This window comes from Athene noctua, chromosome 6 (assembly GCF_965140245.1).
Source record: "Athene noctua chromosome 6, bAthNoc1.hap1.1, whole genome shotgun sequence".
NCBI classification, from domain to species: domain Eukaryota; kingdom Metazoa; phylum Chordata; class Aves; order Strigiformes; family Strigidae; genus Athene; species Athene noctua.
The window spans coordinates 34,716,308-34,734,777 of NC_134042.1; the positions used below are offsets into that span (position 1 = coordinate 34,716,308).

The 18,470-nt window shown below is 41.1% G+C and overlaps 1 protein-coding gene across 3 annotated transcripts in view; it reads right to left on the bottom strand.

Moving 5' to 3' along the window:
• The window catches only part of CCDC88C (coiled-coil domain containing 88C), a 108,055-nt gene that overhangs the window by 40,566 nt on the left and 49,019 nt on the right, over positions 1-18,470 (bottom strand). For all 3 annotated transcript variants that reach the window (XM_074908550.1, XM_074908548.1, XM_074908551.1), the window contains 6 exons: positions 9,348-9,406; positions 7,643-7,726; positions 6,191-6,331; positions 5,238-5,422; positions 4,587-4,668; positions 3,975-4,133 (listed from right to left, as the gene is read on the bottom strand). In XM_074908550.1, coding sequence (XP_074764651.1) covers positions 3,975-4,133; positions 4,587-4,668; positions 5,238-5,422; positions 6,191-6,331; positions 7,643-7,726; positions 9,348-9,406 — 710 coding nt within the window. The remainder of the gene's footprint in view (positions 1-3,974; positions 4,134-4,586; positions 4,669-5,237; positions 5,423-6,190; positions 6,332-7,642; positions 7,727-9,347; positions 9,407-18,470) is intronic.

An 18,470-nucleotide genomic window follows, 5' to 3' on the forward strand; every position in this document is an offset into this window, starting at 1 on the left:
CAAGCTATGTGCCAAGCACATACCATATCAAGGCTGTGGTACAAACCACACATCACTGGGAGCTGCAATTCGTGGAAGCCTGAAACACTTTCCATCAAGTGCCCAGGAGGGGTGGACATGTCAGTTCAAAGCAGTTCTGATGAAATCTTTAATTAATAACCTGGTGGAAAAATCCTGCTATGGCAAGGTCAACATGGCTCACTGGTGTACCCATGATCTGAGGTTGTCTTAATATTGGAAAATTCATGTAATATAAGTAATTACTCCACGGGAGCCTTGTAGAGTTATATCTCAAGGCCTGGAAGGTAAAATTATCCTAAGTAAAACATGTCAGCACTAACATCTCCCAGAAGTTGCTGGGATAACATAGTTGACCTAAAAACCATGTCTGGCTACAAATTGCATTTGTTAGACAATCAGCAGGTGATGGTCATAGGGTAGCGGTGCTTAACAAACCCACCAAAATTACTTTGTAAATATATTTATTTCTAAATTGACAGCAAAGAGTTGGTTGTAGATTTATTTTTTTTTTAAATACACTGAATTTATTAGGCAAAGGCTTAAAAAATCCTTTTGTTTTAGATCACTTAAATTGTGATGGTTTAATATCCAACGTAATGCTGCTTTTGTAATTTCTAAAATAAATTACATACTGTGCTTTGATCCTGTATCACTGTGCCTTGAAATAGCTTTAAGAATGTGCAGCATATACCTATATGGTTACAATCATCACTGGGGTAAGAGATTGAACAATCAGGGTGTGTTGCTACTGGAAAACATTTTCAGAAATTAAAGTAGCAATCAGATTGTTTAAATCTGACACTAGGGAATTTGCACATGCACCCACAACTAGTTATTAAACAGAGTTCAAAACCCTCCCTTCTGACCATTCAGAAGCTGCCCCTATTGAGCCATGATACAGTTAACACCTTGTGACAATAAAACATTGCTTTGGACAGCTATATGAGAATATAAGAGATGTTTTTGCTTTTTTTCACCTTCACAGAAATTCTTCCTGTCATCCCGCATGGAAACATGATTGCAGTGAGGAGGAGGAAGAATGGGCAAGGCAGACTCCCTGGCCTCAGAAAATAATCTGATCTCCTGGAGCAAGTTTCAATGGAGAGGAATGGTGGAGGGAAGCTTTACATTGGAGAGATGCACCTCCTTGGAGGAAGCCCTGCACTAAGCCTGCTCCTCCACATTCACAGTTACAACCTCATTAAGCCACCCCAGCAAAAAGGATATGAATATGCTCTGGAGACCATGTTCCTTGAACGATGATCAAATTAAAACGTCATTTCTGAACAGCTTTGTCAAGACATACAGAGAAGGAAAACACACATGCCTAAAGGAGTTACGTTCACATAGACTTACTCCTTTTGCACTCCTTCCTGCAATAGCTCCTTAAATCTCTTCCTACTGTCACTGCTGATTTGTATTATGTGCTTTCAGAAACCAGTTGTAAGCTTGCTCTCAATTCCTAAAGCTTTCACGGTATCATACACAGAACACATGCCGTGCTTTTTGCTCAAACTACCAAATGTGTATGTGAACTACAAGAAGGCAAAGATTCTAAGTGTTTATTTAATAGCTTTCTGCATTGATGCACAAAGGTAAACCCACTTTTTCTTCTCACTTACCCATTTGGTACTGCTTTACATCCGTCAAGACCCCATGAGCCTTAAGGTATCACATTACCATAGAAAAGTGGCTTATGCTGTACTTTATGCACCTACATTTTCACTGCTGTGTCTCTAAGATTTGTTCAGGTCTTAAGACTTAGAGCTTAGGAAGCCAATCACAACCAGTAAACGCCATGAGATGAATCAGCACTGTCTAGTGGCAAAATTCTCTACCATGTTACACCCCTGTACAAATCTCACAACTTGGAACTGTAAGCCAAATTGTGGGTCTTTGAGGGAGTGGAAGGAATCTGAGCAGATGCTGAACTGACTCTGGTCATTAACCCTTCTTTTAGAGGGGCGGAGGATTTGAGACAGTTAAGACAAAAAAAATGAGGGACCATGGGAAGTTGGATACTGGCTACTATGCACAGGCTTTGTGCTACTCCATGACCATAAAAAACACAGAATAGTGCCCTGTGGAATCCTCTGAATGTATCAGCATGAAACCAGTGGAGTTTGCCTGACGCTGCCACTGCTCCAGACTGGCAGTCCATGGCTGTGCCAAGACCTGATCAATGATGGAAGAGGGAGTGGTGAGAATGTAAAACACTCTGGCTATTCTAGACCACGAACAGCCTGCAGACAGCTGTGTAATCCTGCCTCATATTAGAAAAGCTCAGTCCCTACAGCAGCGACAACTCTTGCTAGAGGCCCCACTGTGGCCTAGAATTGGAAAAGTGCCATATCAATGGGAAATAATCTTGGTCTCACTACTGTATTTCAGGGAGGTATCCTTGGAGAGCCAGCACTCATCTCTGACATTCAACACTTTCACCAAAAACTGACAGGCGGAAGAGGGAATGAGGAAAATTAGAACAAAGTTGAAAATGAAGTGAAGGTCTCTTTACTGAATGATACGTTAAGCAAGACTAGCATGCAGACAGCAGAGCAGGGAACTGCTGGCTCTAGGACAAGCAAGGAGGCTGAGAACTCAGGAACAGAAATATCTACTCCCCTTGATCTCAGATGAAGACTGAAAAACTCCTCTCCTAGCTCCAGCTGAATTATCTGAGTAGCAAGTAGAAGCTAAGTGACTCCAGTGCACTGCCAAAAGGGAAATGTCAGGATGCCACACTGATAGGTAGTGTGCCAGGTTAACGCACGACTGATTTGCCAGCTTGAGGGAGGAAAACAGACACACACAGACAGGGAGGGTTACATGCTTCTAATGTAAACTGGGAATTACTGAAAGGGAAGACAGGCTTTTGCAGGCTATTACTACCTTTAATAACCATCCATTGTAGTGAATCTATTCATAAGAAGCAGCAGCTAGCTGGCCCCTTAGGTTAGAGAGGGAAAAAAAAAAAATCACCTACAAAGTAGAGTTTATAGAGCAGAAGTAAAGTCTGTGTTCTCAGCCAGAGGCCTGGCAAATGTGAGTTTTAACATCACTCTTCTACCTCAGACCTGGGATTTTATCTAATTATAATGAGGTGGTCAATTACTGAACCTCCATATGTTCACCAAGTGTGGATATTTACTTGACTTTGGCTGGTGTTATGTATGTGGTATTGAGAGTTCAGGTGAGAATGGCTCAAAGAACTGAAAGAAAGTAAGAGCAGTCTGATGCAAATTTAAGGTCAGCCATGCTGGGAGCAATGAGTTTGTCTAGATGATTTTCAAGGTCCTTTCCAACCTAAGTTAATTAATAATTCTAGGAGGGCCACAGCTGCAGGTAACTAAGCTGAGTAACTGGCATTACTGCTGGAACAAAGCTGTATGTTTCTTATTGACATACGCTACTCGGGGCACTAGGGAAGATCCAAATTTTCTCTCCTTTCTACTATAAGCAACAGCTGCAAAAAGGGCTGGCTAGAATTTGCCATCTGAGGTCATGCTTAAAAATGTCCACCCATTTTAACAACAGTTGCATCTGCTACAAACCCCTAAGGAAAAACACTCAGACATGAATGTAGCTAATTTATACATGACATTTAAAATGTTGGTCAAAGGAACAACTCAGGAACACATGCATTTTACCTAAGAGTAACTTCTCAAGGCTAGACTAAAGGCCTGGATTCTCTAGAAGAAGCATCCCAAAAAGGTCTGACCTGTTTAACCACATAATGCTGAACTAAGCAGAGATTATTAAAACTAATGGGTATTTATTTTTTGTGCACCAAGTCCTTCTTGACACTGAAAGAAGTTTCAATGTTGCTGTGTCAATAACTATGACATGTTATGAAATTTCCACTTACTCCGATGCTTTGCTACAGTCAGATCAATGAAAAATGACATGAGCCATTAAGGATTACTCAGCAAATCTTTCTCCCAATTTCCACTTGCCTCCATGCGAGCTTTGTAAAAATCCACATCATGAAGTTTCTCTTTGCACCGAACAAGTTCCATCTCAAGTCTCTCCACACGGTTTGCCCTCTCTCTCAGAGAGTCAAGCTCATCTCTGTATGCTCGGGCAGAGCGAGCATCTGAGGCCAGGTGGATATTCTGTGACAAAAGAGGAATAAGCAGGAAAAAAAAATAATCTTAGTTAATACTTTAAAGCATGTTCTTTAAACTTGATTTTTATTTATTTACTTATTTTAAGCATAGGCAAATAGCATTCCCCTGGTTCAGGAGTAAGAGAACTCTCCTGCTAGTCAGTAAATTCTCTACAAGACAGAGAGGTTCTTCAGCCTGTTGGGACAGACATTTCTAATGCCTGCTGCTGCACAAGCTTCAGGCATTACTAGGCTATTTGCAAGCTGAACAGATGAGACTTCTCTCACCAGTGAAGTGTAAAGTGTAGCAATACTATGCCATAGCCATAATCATCAAACAGCTTGCTGGAGTAACGTGATTTCTTCATTAAAAAATAGGCATAGTAGTATTTTTAGCCTCATGCTGAAAGTGGCTTTTTTAAATAGGGAAGACTGTAACAGGAAAACGAGCCCATCATACCTCTTGTTTTATTTTTTGCAGTTCTACGGTGAGCTGCTCAACTTCATGTTTAGAATCTACAAGCTGCTCAGTCTTCTCTTCCCTGAAAAGAATTGGAAAAATCTTAGTAAGAATTTTTTTTTTCCTGAAACAGTACTGATTATATGGACGCTGCTATGAATCTGGAAAGGAAAATAGAAATCTTCTAGCATATTCTGAACATAATGCTTCTTAGTCATGACAGCTTCATGAAAACAAGTTTTTTCTCATGATACCATAAACTTATGGACTTGAGTTAACAACTCTATTTTTATACTAAGTGCCTCTGTTAAAATCTCATTGGTGCTCCTGCTGTTATAGATTCACTGGTCTCTGGACTTCCCACTAATAATTAAAAAGTGCAGCTAGCAGTTGGCATTTTGAAGATTGGAAGAGAGAGGTGAGAGACAAAAAGAAAAATGGAAGTAGTAATCACATCTAAAGACCAGTTAAGAAAGAAGAAAGATGGAACACCCATACTTCCTACTGCTATGACTAAACTATTTGAAAGACACGATGCTGAGAGCTCCCATGGAGGCCAGTGTACTGAAGCTGACAGGCACCTGTTATTTTCAGGATGCACAAGACTAAACATACAAGTCTCTGTAAAAGTGCAACTCATCGGTGACTCACAGCTCCTGCCGGATTCTTCTCAATTTAGCCTTTGTGTCTGCCAGCTCAACTGCAAGGTGCTGCTTGTCTTCATTAGAAAGAGGGCTGGGTGGGTTTGGTGAAGAATCTGGACTTGGTGCTTTCAGAGGACTTGGTGGTTGCTGAGACTGCAGATAATCTCTCTCTTGAGTGAGGTCTACAATGACCTGAAAATACAGGAAGTATGTAGTGTCAAGAGATAAATAGTATAATTATACACTGTTTTTCAAATATCTAAAAATGAGTTATAAATGTAGAAAATTATTAGCATGGCATTATACAGAATTCAAATGATAGTCAGGAGGGAAGGTTACACAGAGGAGGAAAGGAATCTCCACTATGCTCAGACCACTAAAACATTCCCCTTCCAATGCTCAAAATAAGCATTCTGTTTTGCTTGGAGAATTCATAAAAACCTATAACAACTAACAGTTTTAATTAACACAATCACAGTCAAAAGCCTGACAGAAAATTAACAGGTTAAAGAAGGTGAGAAGCCTCCTCCAGAGATCTGAAGGGAAAGGAACTGATGAGTCAGCAATAGACATGGCCATCTTCACAATGAAAAAAAATAGAGAAGACACTGGAACCCCTGATGGTAGACATCAATGGAGAGACAGACAAGTAGTCACTCAAAGCTGAATGACTGAGCAGACACGCAGAGTCAAAATTCTCAAGACAAAGTCACAACTTCAAATATTTTTGTCTCCACTTCATGGAGAGACCACTCCACTCCTCTTTATCAATCGTTTCACTACACCTTAGCGTTTATGCAAGAATCAATCAAAAAGTCAAAATCTTTCTACAGACTTTCAGGTGTAGTAAAAAGGTGCAGAAGAAATAGAAACCCAGTGCACAAACAAAACGAGAAAAGGAATAGAGCCTCCATCTGCTGCTTCACATGAGCTCTAGACAGGATAGATAAGTCATCGTACTTCTGTGCATTCATCTCTCTCATCAATGAGCCTCTTGAGGTGGAAAACCATATTCCTGGAGAGGGACTCTAGTTCTTCTGGGGCCATATCTGGGAGCTCCAGCCACTGCAAGTCAAAGACATTTTCCTGGTTGTGAGTCACCTAGGAATGGGAAAAAAAAATGTCTTTCCACTGGTTGATTTGTAAATTTGTTTGCTATATATGCTGCATCCTCCAGGTTCTTCTACCAATTAATTAAAAAACATATCACATTTCACCAAAACCAGGTAGTAAATAATAAACAACTACCTTAACTGTAACAGTACCCAGCAATTTCTGGTATTTAGATTTTTTTATAATTATTAAGGCTGATTTTTAAAAGTGACCAGATACATATTATGATCAATAGCACATGTGCTTGCATATTAGAAGTATGCAATTGTCTTACTGCAAGCACTAAGGTGGTCACCACAGGGGTTTGAAGGGACTGATCCCACACTGAGCAGTCAGGCTGGCTTCTCACTGAGAAGAAGCTCTGCTTTCAATGAATTTGAAATTTGCAGCTGAAACAGCTGGGAGAAGCTGCCTTTAGCGGAAATGTCTCTGGTTTCTGCTGGCAATGTACCTTTCAACTGCTATCTTACCCAAACTGATGTTCTCTGAATGATTTAGCAGAAATATCAGGCAAGTCTCTAAAGCTCAGTTAAAGACTGTTCCTGCTTTTGTCATAACCATGTACTTAGATCATCATGCTTTTTTTTTTTTTTTTAAAGCAGAACTGATTTTTTTCTAAGTGTTAAGACCAGTCCTGTCTTAGACTTTCGTTATTTGTTTCTCAAATCTGAGTGTACCAGGCTCTCCACACAGGCACACACTGACACCTGGCCACAGTCAGTGCCTGCTCCCAGAAAGGTGCACTCAGCCTGGGCTGTTTCTGCAGGGCATTCCTTTGGGTCTCCAAAGCAAGCTGGATCCTAATGCCTACCTGTATTTCTTCCCTCTGGAGAAACCGTAGAGTCCAAGAATACTTGTCATTGGATCAAACAGAGTTTATGTCCAATTTCAGCTGCAGAGTATGCTTCTTAAGACCATCTGAATTATCACCATCTGTGTCTCACCTACCACAGGAATTGGGGACTAAGTGCCTACAGCACTGCAGCTCCTAAGCCATACAGGCTTTTTGGAAATAGTACACATGTATCCTTACAATCCCTTCCACATAGCCCATAACTGGCAAACGAGGCATTTACCACTGCATCTCATTAAAAGACCATTGAGCCAAGTAATGTTCCCAGTATCTATCATTTTCATTGTAAAGTTTGATTGCAGTAACATGTTCAATCTTATTTTGGGGTGAAGTTCATGAATCCATTATGAAATTCCAAGCATTAATATTTCATAGAAAAAAAACCCCTGTTAAGTCAAAAAAGGGAGAGATCAAAAGTCAAAAATAGACAATACTGAGAGTCCTACCTCCTGAATGTGTGACACAATAGCAGCTTGGGTTTCAATATCCAGTTGTTTTATTCTTTCAATAAACTCTTCTTTTCTTTCACACTGTTAAAAGAAAACACACCCTGAAACAGCACTACATATCCTAAAACTTACTGCACCATTTTTCATTTAAATTAAAAAAAAAAAATCCCACATTGCTAACGACAAAATGTTCCACATCTACACTCTGTCACACTAGAAGGTCTAATACTTCACTGCTCCATATGGAGCATGAACTGAATTATGCATTAAATTATTTAAACTTTTTACAGTCAGTACAATTAAGGCTAAGTTAAATGGCTGGTTTTGCTCTTTAAATACAAGTTCAACACATAATGAGATCAAGAGGTGGGGCAACAGCCGGAGAAAATAATCACAGCTTCATTAATGGAGCTGCACAAATGTAAACCTACATTGCATCATTTAACCTGTCTGCTTTGCTCTTTGCATTTTGCTTGGTTTTGGCAACGAAAAGAGATGCATCACTTTAGATACTTTTCACATCAATGCATAATGTTGCTTGCTGGACTAAATCAACATGTGCTTTAGATTAAAAATGGGGTTAGGAAACATTCTGAATAAAAATGAATGACATTTCAGGCAAACAATAAATCTTTTGCTTAAGACTTTAAAAGAGGCAGAAGGCAGACATCTGCTATCTGTGCATCCGTGACTGTACACTAACAACATTATTGCCTTCTTGTAACAACTCTGCATTGTGTAGAAGTCAAGCACTACTTAAAGTTTTTTTAAACTCATTTACAGTGTCCTTTTGGGGCTAGGTTCTGAGTCTCAACCATTTATTTCACTGTGAGGAACCTCAGATCCATAAATGGGGACTGAGGATGCACAGCAGCTTGCCAGATCAGATCTTTATTCTTTGTGCTGCAATGCAACACCGAGATAGTTCAAAGCAGCTATACGTAGACAGCTTTACCCTGACATAATTGACTTGACATAGCAAGCTGGGTAAGTGTCCTAAGGCATGACAAAAACACTAGAAAGACCTACAAACAAGGTCAATTATAAGCAAAGGGGAGCCTGCAACGCATCCATTGTTTACTGCCAGAGAGGTTTGGTGGGGAGAACACTGATTTCTTTATCTGGTAACTGTCGTGCATTTCTGGAAAGTTTCCCATATACATTGTCTATTTTAACAAACACTACATAAAAATCCCCACATGAATATACAAAGTATCTATTCATTTCAGATTTTCTATGTGCAATATTCAATCAAAAGATTATGCAAATAAAATCAGGATTCATTAAACAAATGTTTAGACCTTTAGCTTATCTGTTTGATATTAACATGTACTGTTCCACTCTCTATTTTAAAACAGCAAGAAAATAAACCAAAAACAATCTTGATAGCAAGAACACTATTCAAAGCTTATCTCTTCCCACTTTGTTATCAAAGTAGACTACTTAGTTGCAAGAGGACATATCCTGCGGCTGATTAAGCACTGGCAACAAATTGAGGCTACTGCTATCACAGAGTGTGCTTCCTCTCCCCTGCATTGCTTTCATTCACCTATTGTGTCTTCTCACAATTTCAGCTCACAAGCTCTCTTGAGCTGGAGATCTGTTCATATGGCACTGATTTTTGGGTGGATATTCTTAGTCCAGAAAAAAAAAACAGATTCAAAAAAAAATCTTATTTTTCAAGCCTTTAATGAATGTTCACCTGCACAGCACATCCCAGAATCAACAACAGCAGCTTCTTAATTTCATCCATACTTTTACCTAGAGAAGAAAAAACAGATTCAGTACATCAAATTAAGTACTTGCAAGTAATCCTTTCTAAAATACCCACCTGAAAAGAGAAATAAGACCTCTGAACAAGTGCCTGAACAATATATATGTGGCCCCTTATGATGTCACCATGATGATGTTCCATGTAACAGTACAGTTCTTATGGATTAGTTTAAAATCCCAAAACTGGCAAGACTGTTTTTCCTTGATGTGCTATCCTCACCTACATTTTCTGAGGCTCTTCTGATCAATGCAGGGAAAAAAAATTAATCCTTTAAATAGTCCAATGCATATGCCCAATGTTTGTCCCTTGTTTTATGATTAATCAGGGTGCAAAAAAGCCCACGAAACCACCACCACCTCTTCCCTTCCTCCAAAAAAACTCATCAAAACAAAAACATACTGGGCAGTGATGAAGGAGGGTTACTCTCAAAGAAAGAACTTGTCCTAAATTTTCTCTGTAAAATACTTGCTACTCAGACTTCCCAAAGCTGAATGTCATTCTGTGTACATAAATTCTCTCTGAGAGGTGTTTTAAGCAAATAAATTCTGTGTCTGTTCTGCATCAAAGGCTGTTCACACTTTGAAACACAAACCCCATGTGCTAAGAGGAATAAAAAAAATAATAAATGAGTGATGTAGAAGGATAATATGCAGCTAACCATATGCTCAGGGAGCTGTGGGAGAGAGGAGACACACACAGGTTGTTACTGTAGGGAATCCTGCTGCGACAACAGCCTTGCCGGCCACCTCCCAAAGTTAGGAGAGAGAAAGCTGCACACAGGGAACTGCTGTGGCTTTGAGCCAACTCCGGATCTTGTTTCAACAAAATTATTGTGGGGATTGTTCGGTGGTAAAGAAAATTATGTATATCAAAGTTAGATAAAGGGAGATAGAAGGCAAGCAGCTTCAATGAGGAAATAAAAAATCATTATGGAGTTAAACTCAGGAAAAACTTGACCTCACCCACACGGGGAAGAGGAGACAGAAACAGGACACACAGTTTTCTTTCATCCCTATACATCTGCATGCTTCCTGACACAGAGTGTATAAACCGTGGGATAATGCTTCCATTTTATACCCTGCTTTACTTGCACGTTCAATTGCTCCTACCACTAAATAGACAGATAATAATTTCTGAGTGCAGCTGTGTTCCTCCACCGACACCATGCCCTTGTAAGGCTGCACTGGCAGAAAGTTAGAGGCATATGCAGGACCAAAGGCTGCGGAACTGGACTTAAACTGACTCATCAGTTAAGCAGCCTCCCAGACACACAAAGACACACTGACCTAAATTACCACAGGGGTTAGTTCCATTCTCAGAACTCTGCAAGCCACTGTGGCCACGTGCAGGCAGCTTAGGAAATAACTTGTTTTCTGATTTCCTGATTTTAGGGCACACAAATGCCCTAAACAAGTCTTTAAGTATCTTACTTGTTAAATATTTTTTTCAACAACTTTTAGGAATGTTGATCTTTAAAATGTTTCAATAATGCCCTACAGAAGTTATCAGTATACTGCACAGATCAACACTAGAATTCTCAATATCCAAGTCCCACTTTATTAATCATTTAGATTTTGCAAGCAGGAATTCTTCTCTTCTGCAGAGACAGACATATTTAAAATGTGCTAGTTCACACTTCACCCTGTAAATACGATATTGTTGATTTCCCTATTTAAAAACTGTTTTTGAAAGATGTACAACCATTCTTACTCTTCTCCCTGTACTAGCAGCATACACAGATTACTTTTTTTCAGAAAAATTACAATATACAAATAGTATTTCAGTCTGTGAAAAGTCTGATTGTTCTGTATCATTCTGAATAAAACAACCTTAAATGTAGACAGTGCCACAAAAAACCCTCAGAAAGAACAAAAAACCCAAAAGCGTTACTTTGTAAACAGTTCCTTTGGGAGCACTACTAGCTCAAGGAGACAGTTCGGTCAGAAGACATTTTTTCACAAAACTGATTTCTCATTAGACTTTCAGCACTGAGTCTCATTCAGCATCAGCTTCAGAGCAGATACAGACCATGGATTAAATACAGAACATGCCTGTGGGACACAAGAACAAGTTGCTAATTTATGGAGAGCAAGTAACTCGAGTGTGTCTCATTCTCCCAAACTTACTCAGGGCAGAACATCTTCTCCATGAGAGACTGAAGGAGTAGCCACCAGGCTGCTTGCTCTGGATTACACCAGACAAGTGCTCTAACCCTGGCATACTCCGTTATCCTGGTTTGAGTGAGTGGAGGGGTTTTTGGTAGCAGGGGAGGGGGCTACAGGGGTGGCCCCCTGTGACAAGTTTCTTGAAGCTCCTCCAAGTTGGACCCACTTTTGCACCAAGGCTTGGTCAATTAGCTATGCCTCTGTGATAACATATTTAAGGGGAACCTGGGGGGAGCTAGGGGAGGTGTGAGAAGCTGCAAGAACATCTGTACCAACACCGAGGTGAGTGGAAGAAAGGAGAAGGGGGGGAAGTGCACCAGAGCAGACTGCCCTGTATCCCGCGGTGAGATGGCAGGGCCACCCCCCGCCACCCATGGGGGTCACTGGTGGAGCAGATGCTGATTTGCAGCCTGTGGGGGGGCCCCACATGGAACCAGTGATTACACCTGAAGAAGGCCCCGCTGCTGTAGGCTGGTGCTGGGAGGGCTGCGACACGCGGGGGTGACCCACACACCTGTGGGAGTGACTCATGTCGGAGCTGGTTTGTGGAAGACTGTCTCCAGTGAGAGGGGGACTGCGCTGGAACAGGGGAGGAATGCCAGGAATTTCCCCCACTGAGGTGGAAGAAGCAGCAGGACTGACTGCACCCCCCATTCCCTGCCCCCTGCTCTGCTGTTGGAGGAGGAGGAGGTAGAGATAGCATGAGCAAAGCTGAGCCTGGGAGGAACAGAGGGATGGGGGAAGGTGTTTTCAAGATGTGGTAATGCTTCTCACAGTCCAACTCTGTTAAGTGCTGTTGCTGTTAGTGTCTGTATTAAATTTTATGGGTTTTTTGCTTCCCCTAGTAAGTGTGGATTTTGCCTGTGCCTTAATGGATAACGTCATCCCTCCCTGTCCTTATCTGAAGTTCCTGGGTATTTTGCTTCTCTCCTTCCCAGCACTGGGGGGAAAGGGGAGCACAAGCAGCTGTGTGGTGCTCAGCTGCCCTCTGGATCAAAACATGACATGTGGGCACCTCCATCTGTTGACCATAAATTCCAATTCATGCATCATGGCATCACAGCTATCCTCAGGGTGAGCCTAGTGGCTTGAAATCACTCATTTTAGAAAACATCAGGGTTATCTTCCAACAGTTAGAGTATCTACACCATCCTTAAGCCATTCAAACCACACTCCAACTCTCTGCACCAAAGGTAGTAGGCTTTGCTATTCTCTATGTGAGATAACAAATGGGCATTGGTGATTCTGCATGGCCCTGTGAGGTTATTACTGATTACTGTTATTACTATTACTGCAGAGTAACTTAGCAAAGTCAACCTGTTCTCCCACCAGGGACAGACCTTGTCCTCACTTGGGCCCTCCTACCAGGAAGAGAAGTGGAGGCAGACAGGGCAGGCCCCTTTGGCAGGTAAGTTTACAGTATAGTTTATAGAAAGGAGTGAGAAATTAAAGACTCACAGTAATCATGAGATGCTACTGTTTTAAAGGTAACATTTGGCAGTCTGCTTTCCCCACTGGCAAGTTTTACAGAAAACTTAGCTGCCAGAATTTTTCCAGGATTTCTTTTTTAATAAATTATTTTATGTTTGCAGATGTGCTATGCATGTATAATGAAAATGCGATTGTACTGCCCACTAGAAACATTTTTAAGATTGAAAGGTCTACTTAGCAGATGTACTCTGCCAGCCATACAAGTGTTTCAGAAGACCATGAGTGACTGTTATAAAGAGTTCAATTACTTGGGCTTTCATTCAGAAATTGTTTCCCATGGGGCGGAGACACTTTGCTGGCATTAATGCACTCCAAGATCACTCATACTCAAGCCAGGTTCAAGTAACATTTTAAAGCCTCATAGAATAACATTATTTACAGGAGATATTTAGAAGAAATAGGGTGTGAGTATGAAAAAACCTCTCTACCCCTCTAAAGTGCTTTAGAGAGAGTTTTCAATTAAACCTCAGAATGAGCTAGGAAGGGATTAATTATGCCTCTCCCCTTTCATGTCACCCACAGGAGAGCTGAGATACCACACACTTAAGTGGAGTGCCCAAGGTTACTAAGTGAATTGGAAGCACATCTAGGATTATTACGCATCGCAGCAGCTGAGTTCTACACTTGGGACACTGCATTTATCCTGAAATGCATGGTGAACAAAAGCAAGTGATCTTTATCCCCATTCAGCCATGACTCCTCAACAGCAAATGATTCTGCAATGCTTTTCAAAAGGCTTGATTTGTGCTAATTTAATAAGGTGGTAAATTCCTTGTGTAATTGCATAAGCAGGAGGAATGTGTAGGCTTCTCTCAGCTGGCTCACTGGGATAGCAAGTCCTACCTGGACAGCTGGGAAGAAAGTCTGCTGGGTCCACTCAGGCTTATTAGCTGACCTTACCAAGACAGTGTCCTCCTATGACCTAGGATGCAAACACTTAGGTCTGGCACAGCTCCTCGCAGACAGGTATACACAAGCGGAAACAAACAGGCAGGATTCAAACTAGCACAAACAGAAAGGTGCTAATTCAAAAAAACCCAAACAACCCCAACTAAACAAAAACCCAACAACCTCTTTTCTTTTTGAAAATTCCAGAGCAGCTGCTCTCAGGCCACATGTTTGTGCCTTCAAGAGAATCAGCCACCTGGGGGATTTGCAGAAAGACCATCTGCTCCCAACTGAGAGACAGAGCCAGCAGGTTTTCTAGAAAATAAAGGGAGGGAAAGCCCAAGCACCACCTGTACATCCTGGGAGCCTCACTGTGCCAGAGCCAGGAGACCCCTCTGCTCTTATAGGGGACGGAGGGTGGGAAACAGATGGCAGGACTCTGGGAGAAGGCAGGCAGAGGGTTTAGGAGACACAACAAAAAAAATGAGGATCAAGGTACACAGAGAATACAGATGATGAAAAGAAAAAACGAGGAGAGGTAGGAAAGATGTCAGAGAAAATGGGAGCGAGAGAGCCCAAGTATGTAAAATCTTGAGCTTGTGCCACTTCTTTCTGCACATTTCAACTCTGATGTTCCTCCAGGGGAGGAGAGGGAGTGCCAGCGCCTCTAGTGCTACACACAGCTGCCGGTGGATTTGCAGAGAAGGTGGAAAGGGGTGGAACACACAAGCGCCATTTTTCCCAACTGTAGCAACATCCTGAGTGAGAAAAGCTTGAATGCTAAATTTACACTATTGAGGCATTGTTTTGTTATTAACTTCATATTTTATGAACCTTTGTGCCTCCAGAGGTTTGTGAAACAAAATGAGGAAGGAAGACAGACATGAAAAAAATACCCCAGTGAGCGTAGACATCTTTTATGATTTTAATGAAAAATAGTCTCTATAGACACTTGCCAGCATGGACTTTGGGCTCTCTTATTCACAACCTTAACATATAATTTGAAAAGAGGATCTAAATAGCAAAGGTTTTTTAAGCAACAGAAATGAGCCTACTTCAGGCAAATAAAACCTCATTTCCATTCTTGGTCTGAAAAAAGTTAACCCCCCCCCCCAATTAACTATGACTGTTTCAAAGGATTAATTGCCATCAGTTTCTAAGTACACCCACTAGCTGTGTTAAACTAAGCACGTCTAGAAACTAAGAAATTAAACAACACCTCTAAATAGAGGTTTGTGACCAGTACTGTATACTGATATTCCTTGTGTGGGCACATGAATGAGTGGCCATTTAGAAGGCATGCTAAAACCAGAGGTAATTATAAAAAGTGATTACAGCGATGTGTATAGATTATTACACTGATGATTCTCATATTGAGCACAGGGGGATTTGTGGTGCAGTAATGAATTGAAAAGGCTGTTCAGTAAGAAAAAACATGGATGAAGACAAAACCAGAGAGAAAATTTAATGGTAGTGGCTGTCTACTGTACAGTGCAGTGAAGAGGATAAATCCAGTAATGTCAGCTGCATCGTTCTGCAAGTCGGATTCCTGGGAAAGTTTTCCAAATCCTTTAATTAAACTTTCAAGTTTCTTTTCAGCACCCTATATTCTAGGAAACAGTCAAAGCCTTCATCATCTTATAAATATTTTTGCAACTTTTACACCCATGGCCAAATGAATTGAAGTAGGTAAAATTGCCATGGTTTAAAATAAAACTATTTAGAGGACATGAAAGCAAGTAAGGCTCCTAAACCCAGCAGACATGTGCCTTCTCCTATGCAAAAGCCCAGCTTCTACATTTTTAGTGGTGGCAGCTCTGTTTTCCCAACTGTCCCATATTCATAGCAGAGCTACAGAAGCCTTCAATAATACCAACTGCTGAGTGCCAAACAGGAGCTAAATAGCAAGAAAAGCATTCCTAGCTTTAAGGCTGTTCAGTTCATAATTTAATAACATGTAACTTTTGGCTGTGTTTTAGAAGAAAATTTGCAGATAGCACGTGAACAGACAGCTCTGAAAAGCATGCATAGCAAAACATGACGTGGTCTTGCTACAAGGAGTAAGTCACTGACATTGTTACACAGTAAATCATACTGAATGATCTAACAGCTCTCTTGTCTTGGACCTACAGAGTAAATACAGTCATTAGGAGCTAAAACAGTACAAAGCAACACTGTACTTATTCCAGGAATCTGATTGTGGGATCACTTTTTCTTCCTCTGGTCAAGAAGGACCTTTCATTCGGGTAACTTACCTACAGGACAGGGAACACAAAACTGGGAGTGCAGCCTCTCAGATCCACCCCAGCCCTGCAAACCTGCGTCTTTGTCTCCAGCTCCAGTGCTCCCCACACCACCCAGCACTGTCTCTGCAGATGCCTCCCTCAGGACTCTCCTCCTTCATCTCTGTCTTGGACTGGATCACTGACACAAAGAGGTTTTTCCTCTACCATTCTTGCCACCTTTAAATACTTCCCTCAAATAACCATCTTCATCACCTCTTCTCCCCATACTGCTGTTACCCCCAGCCTCCTCGCTTCTCTGTCAGCTTTCCCTGGAGCCTCTCTGTCTTCACACCAGATGCACAATTTCCCATACTGATGACTGCTTTGTCATCACATCTCTATGAAATCTGCAGCCCTCCTTTAGCACTCTCACTGACAGAATCTCTCATTTCATTTGTTTTTCCCCTTCCAAGTGCCTCTGCTTTCCTCTCACTCCTCTCTGCAAGACACTCAGTAACAAAAACATGAACTCGACAGTGACCTGGTCACCACTCACCCACATTGCTCACTGCAGCCTATTCCTTCATTTAGCTTTTTGTATTGGTTTTATCAACTTCTCAGCTTTCTCCTATCTGTTCCCTCTTTCCAAACTTCCCATCAGTGCTCAGTCAGGGTCCTCTTCCTGAAGGAAGTTCTAGTTATCCACTTCTCTAACCATTTCTTCAGCACATCTGACCATCAATCTACCTAAGATTAAGATGAGCTTCTCTTGAAACCCTATCCCTCAGACACTCTCCTCCTTGAATACATTCTTTGGAGCAAGTATATCTCAAGTCTTTGTTCACCACCCTTCTCTGCAGTGTTTAAGCTGGGACTGGTTCTCAAAACCATTATAAAATATGGCTAAACAAGAACTTCATTTTTTATACGCACATATCCCATCAATTTTAGACATGCAGACATTTCTGCATTCTTTATCCCCTCTTATGGTTGGCATTATTCAGAATGTGAGAAGTCAGCAATGGATAAAAAATAGTTAAAAAGACCACATTAAAAAAACCAAAACCAAACCACCACATTTTAAAAGATGTCAAAGTGAAGCAAAGTTTCTGGTTGTAATTAAAGGAGCTGGAAGATGGGAACACATGGATATATTTCCTACAAGAGACATCAGGTACTTTCTTCAAAGAAAGATAGATCTAAGGTGCTGACAAAAACCAGCAAGTCAACAATTTGAAATTATAGCTAAATACAGGACAGCTTTCAAATGTGCAGCTTCCCCAGGAACCAACACTGTGGATACTGCATTACGAGTCTCCTGCCAGCTGTCACTCAGGAATGGCCAGGACAAGAAACCATCCAGCCTTTTCCATTGACACTTAGCCAGCAGAGATACTGCCTTGTTGGTCCAGACATCTCTACTCCCTAGAATTCTTGATGCTAGCAGCCCAGGCTCTGCCCACTGCCCATATGATAAGAAAAGCAACACCTCTTCTATTTCCATTCTCTTCATCACTCATAACAGTAGCCTGTACAGGATAATTAAGACTGGCACTGCACACTTTCATCGGCTTTCTGAAGAAGTGGATGCCTTACTTTCAAGCTTGATTTTACTGCAGAAGTGCCAAGACTGAATTTCAGTGATCCAACATCTGTAAGTAAATTTTATTTTCCGATATAAACCCCTTTTTTTGTACATATACACACTACTGCTGCTAAGAACAGCAAAGTAAAATCTTGTGCCAAAGTTTCTGCCATTTGTTTGTTCTGGAGATGCTGATTACCATGTCATTCCCCATCACTGCTGACTGGGTTCATCCAGTTTTCCTTCTTTGGTAAAAAAACATTGTCCTTGGCACTAGCATGGGACTACGGCAGAGACAGAACAGGCGTGCAAAGAAAAAGTAAAACCCACAGCAACAAAACCTTTAATTTCAGAAATGTAGTTCTAAGGAGAAGTCAACTTCATTTTCAGGCTAAACAACTTTCATTTTGTCTCAACAAAGGCTCTGGACATGAGCTCATAGGCTTCCAGGTTGCTTTTGAGGTGATACCTCCTACAACAGATATCCTTGCCTAGACAACATAGGCAGACAGGTGCTTTTCTCCTTGTTCATTCTTTCTCACTTTTCCCAATTTTTCATAGATGTATTTTTCTCTCCATCCTCATATATTTTTCTTCTCACATTTAATTTGCAACAGTTCCTTCAGACTTTAGGGCAATTCTGCAAGACTCTTCTGGTGTGTACATATAGCCACAACTGAACTGATTATACAGGCAC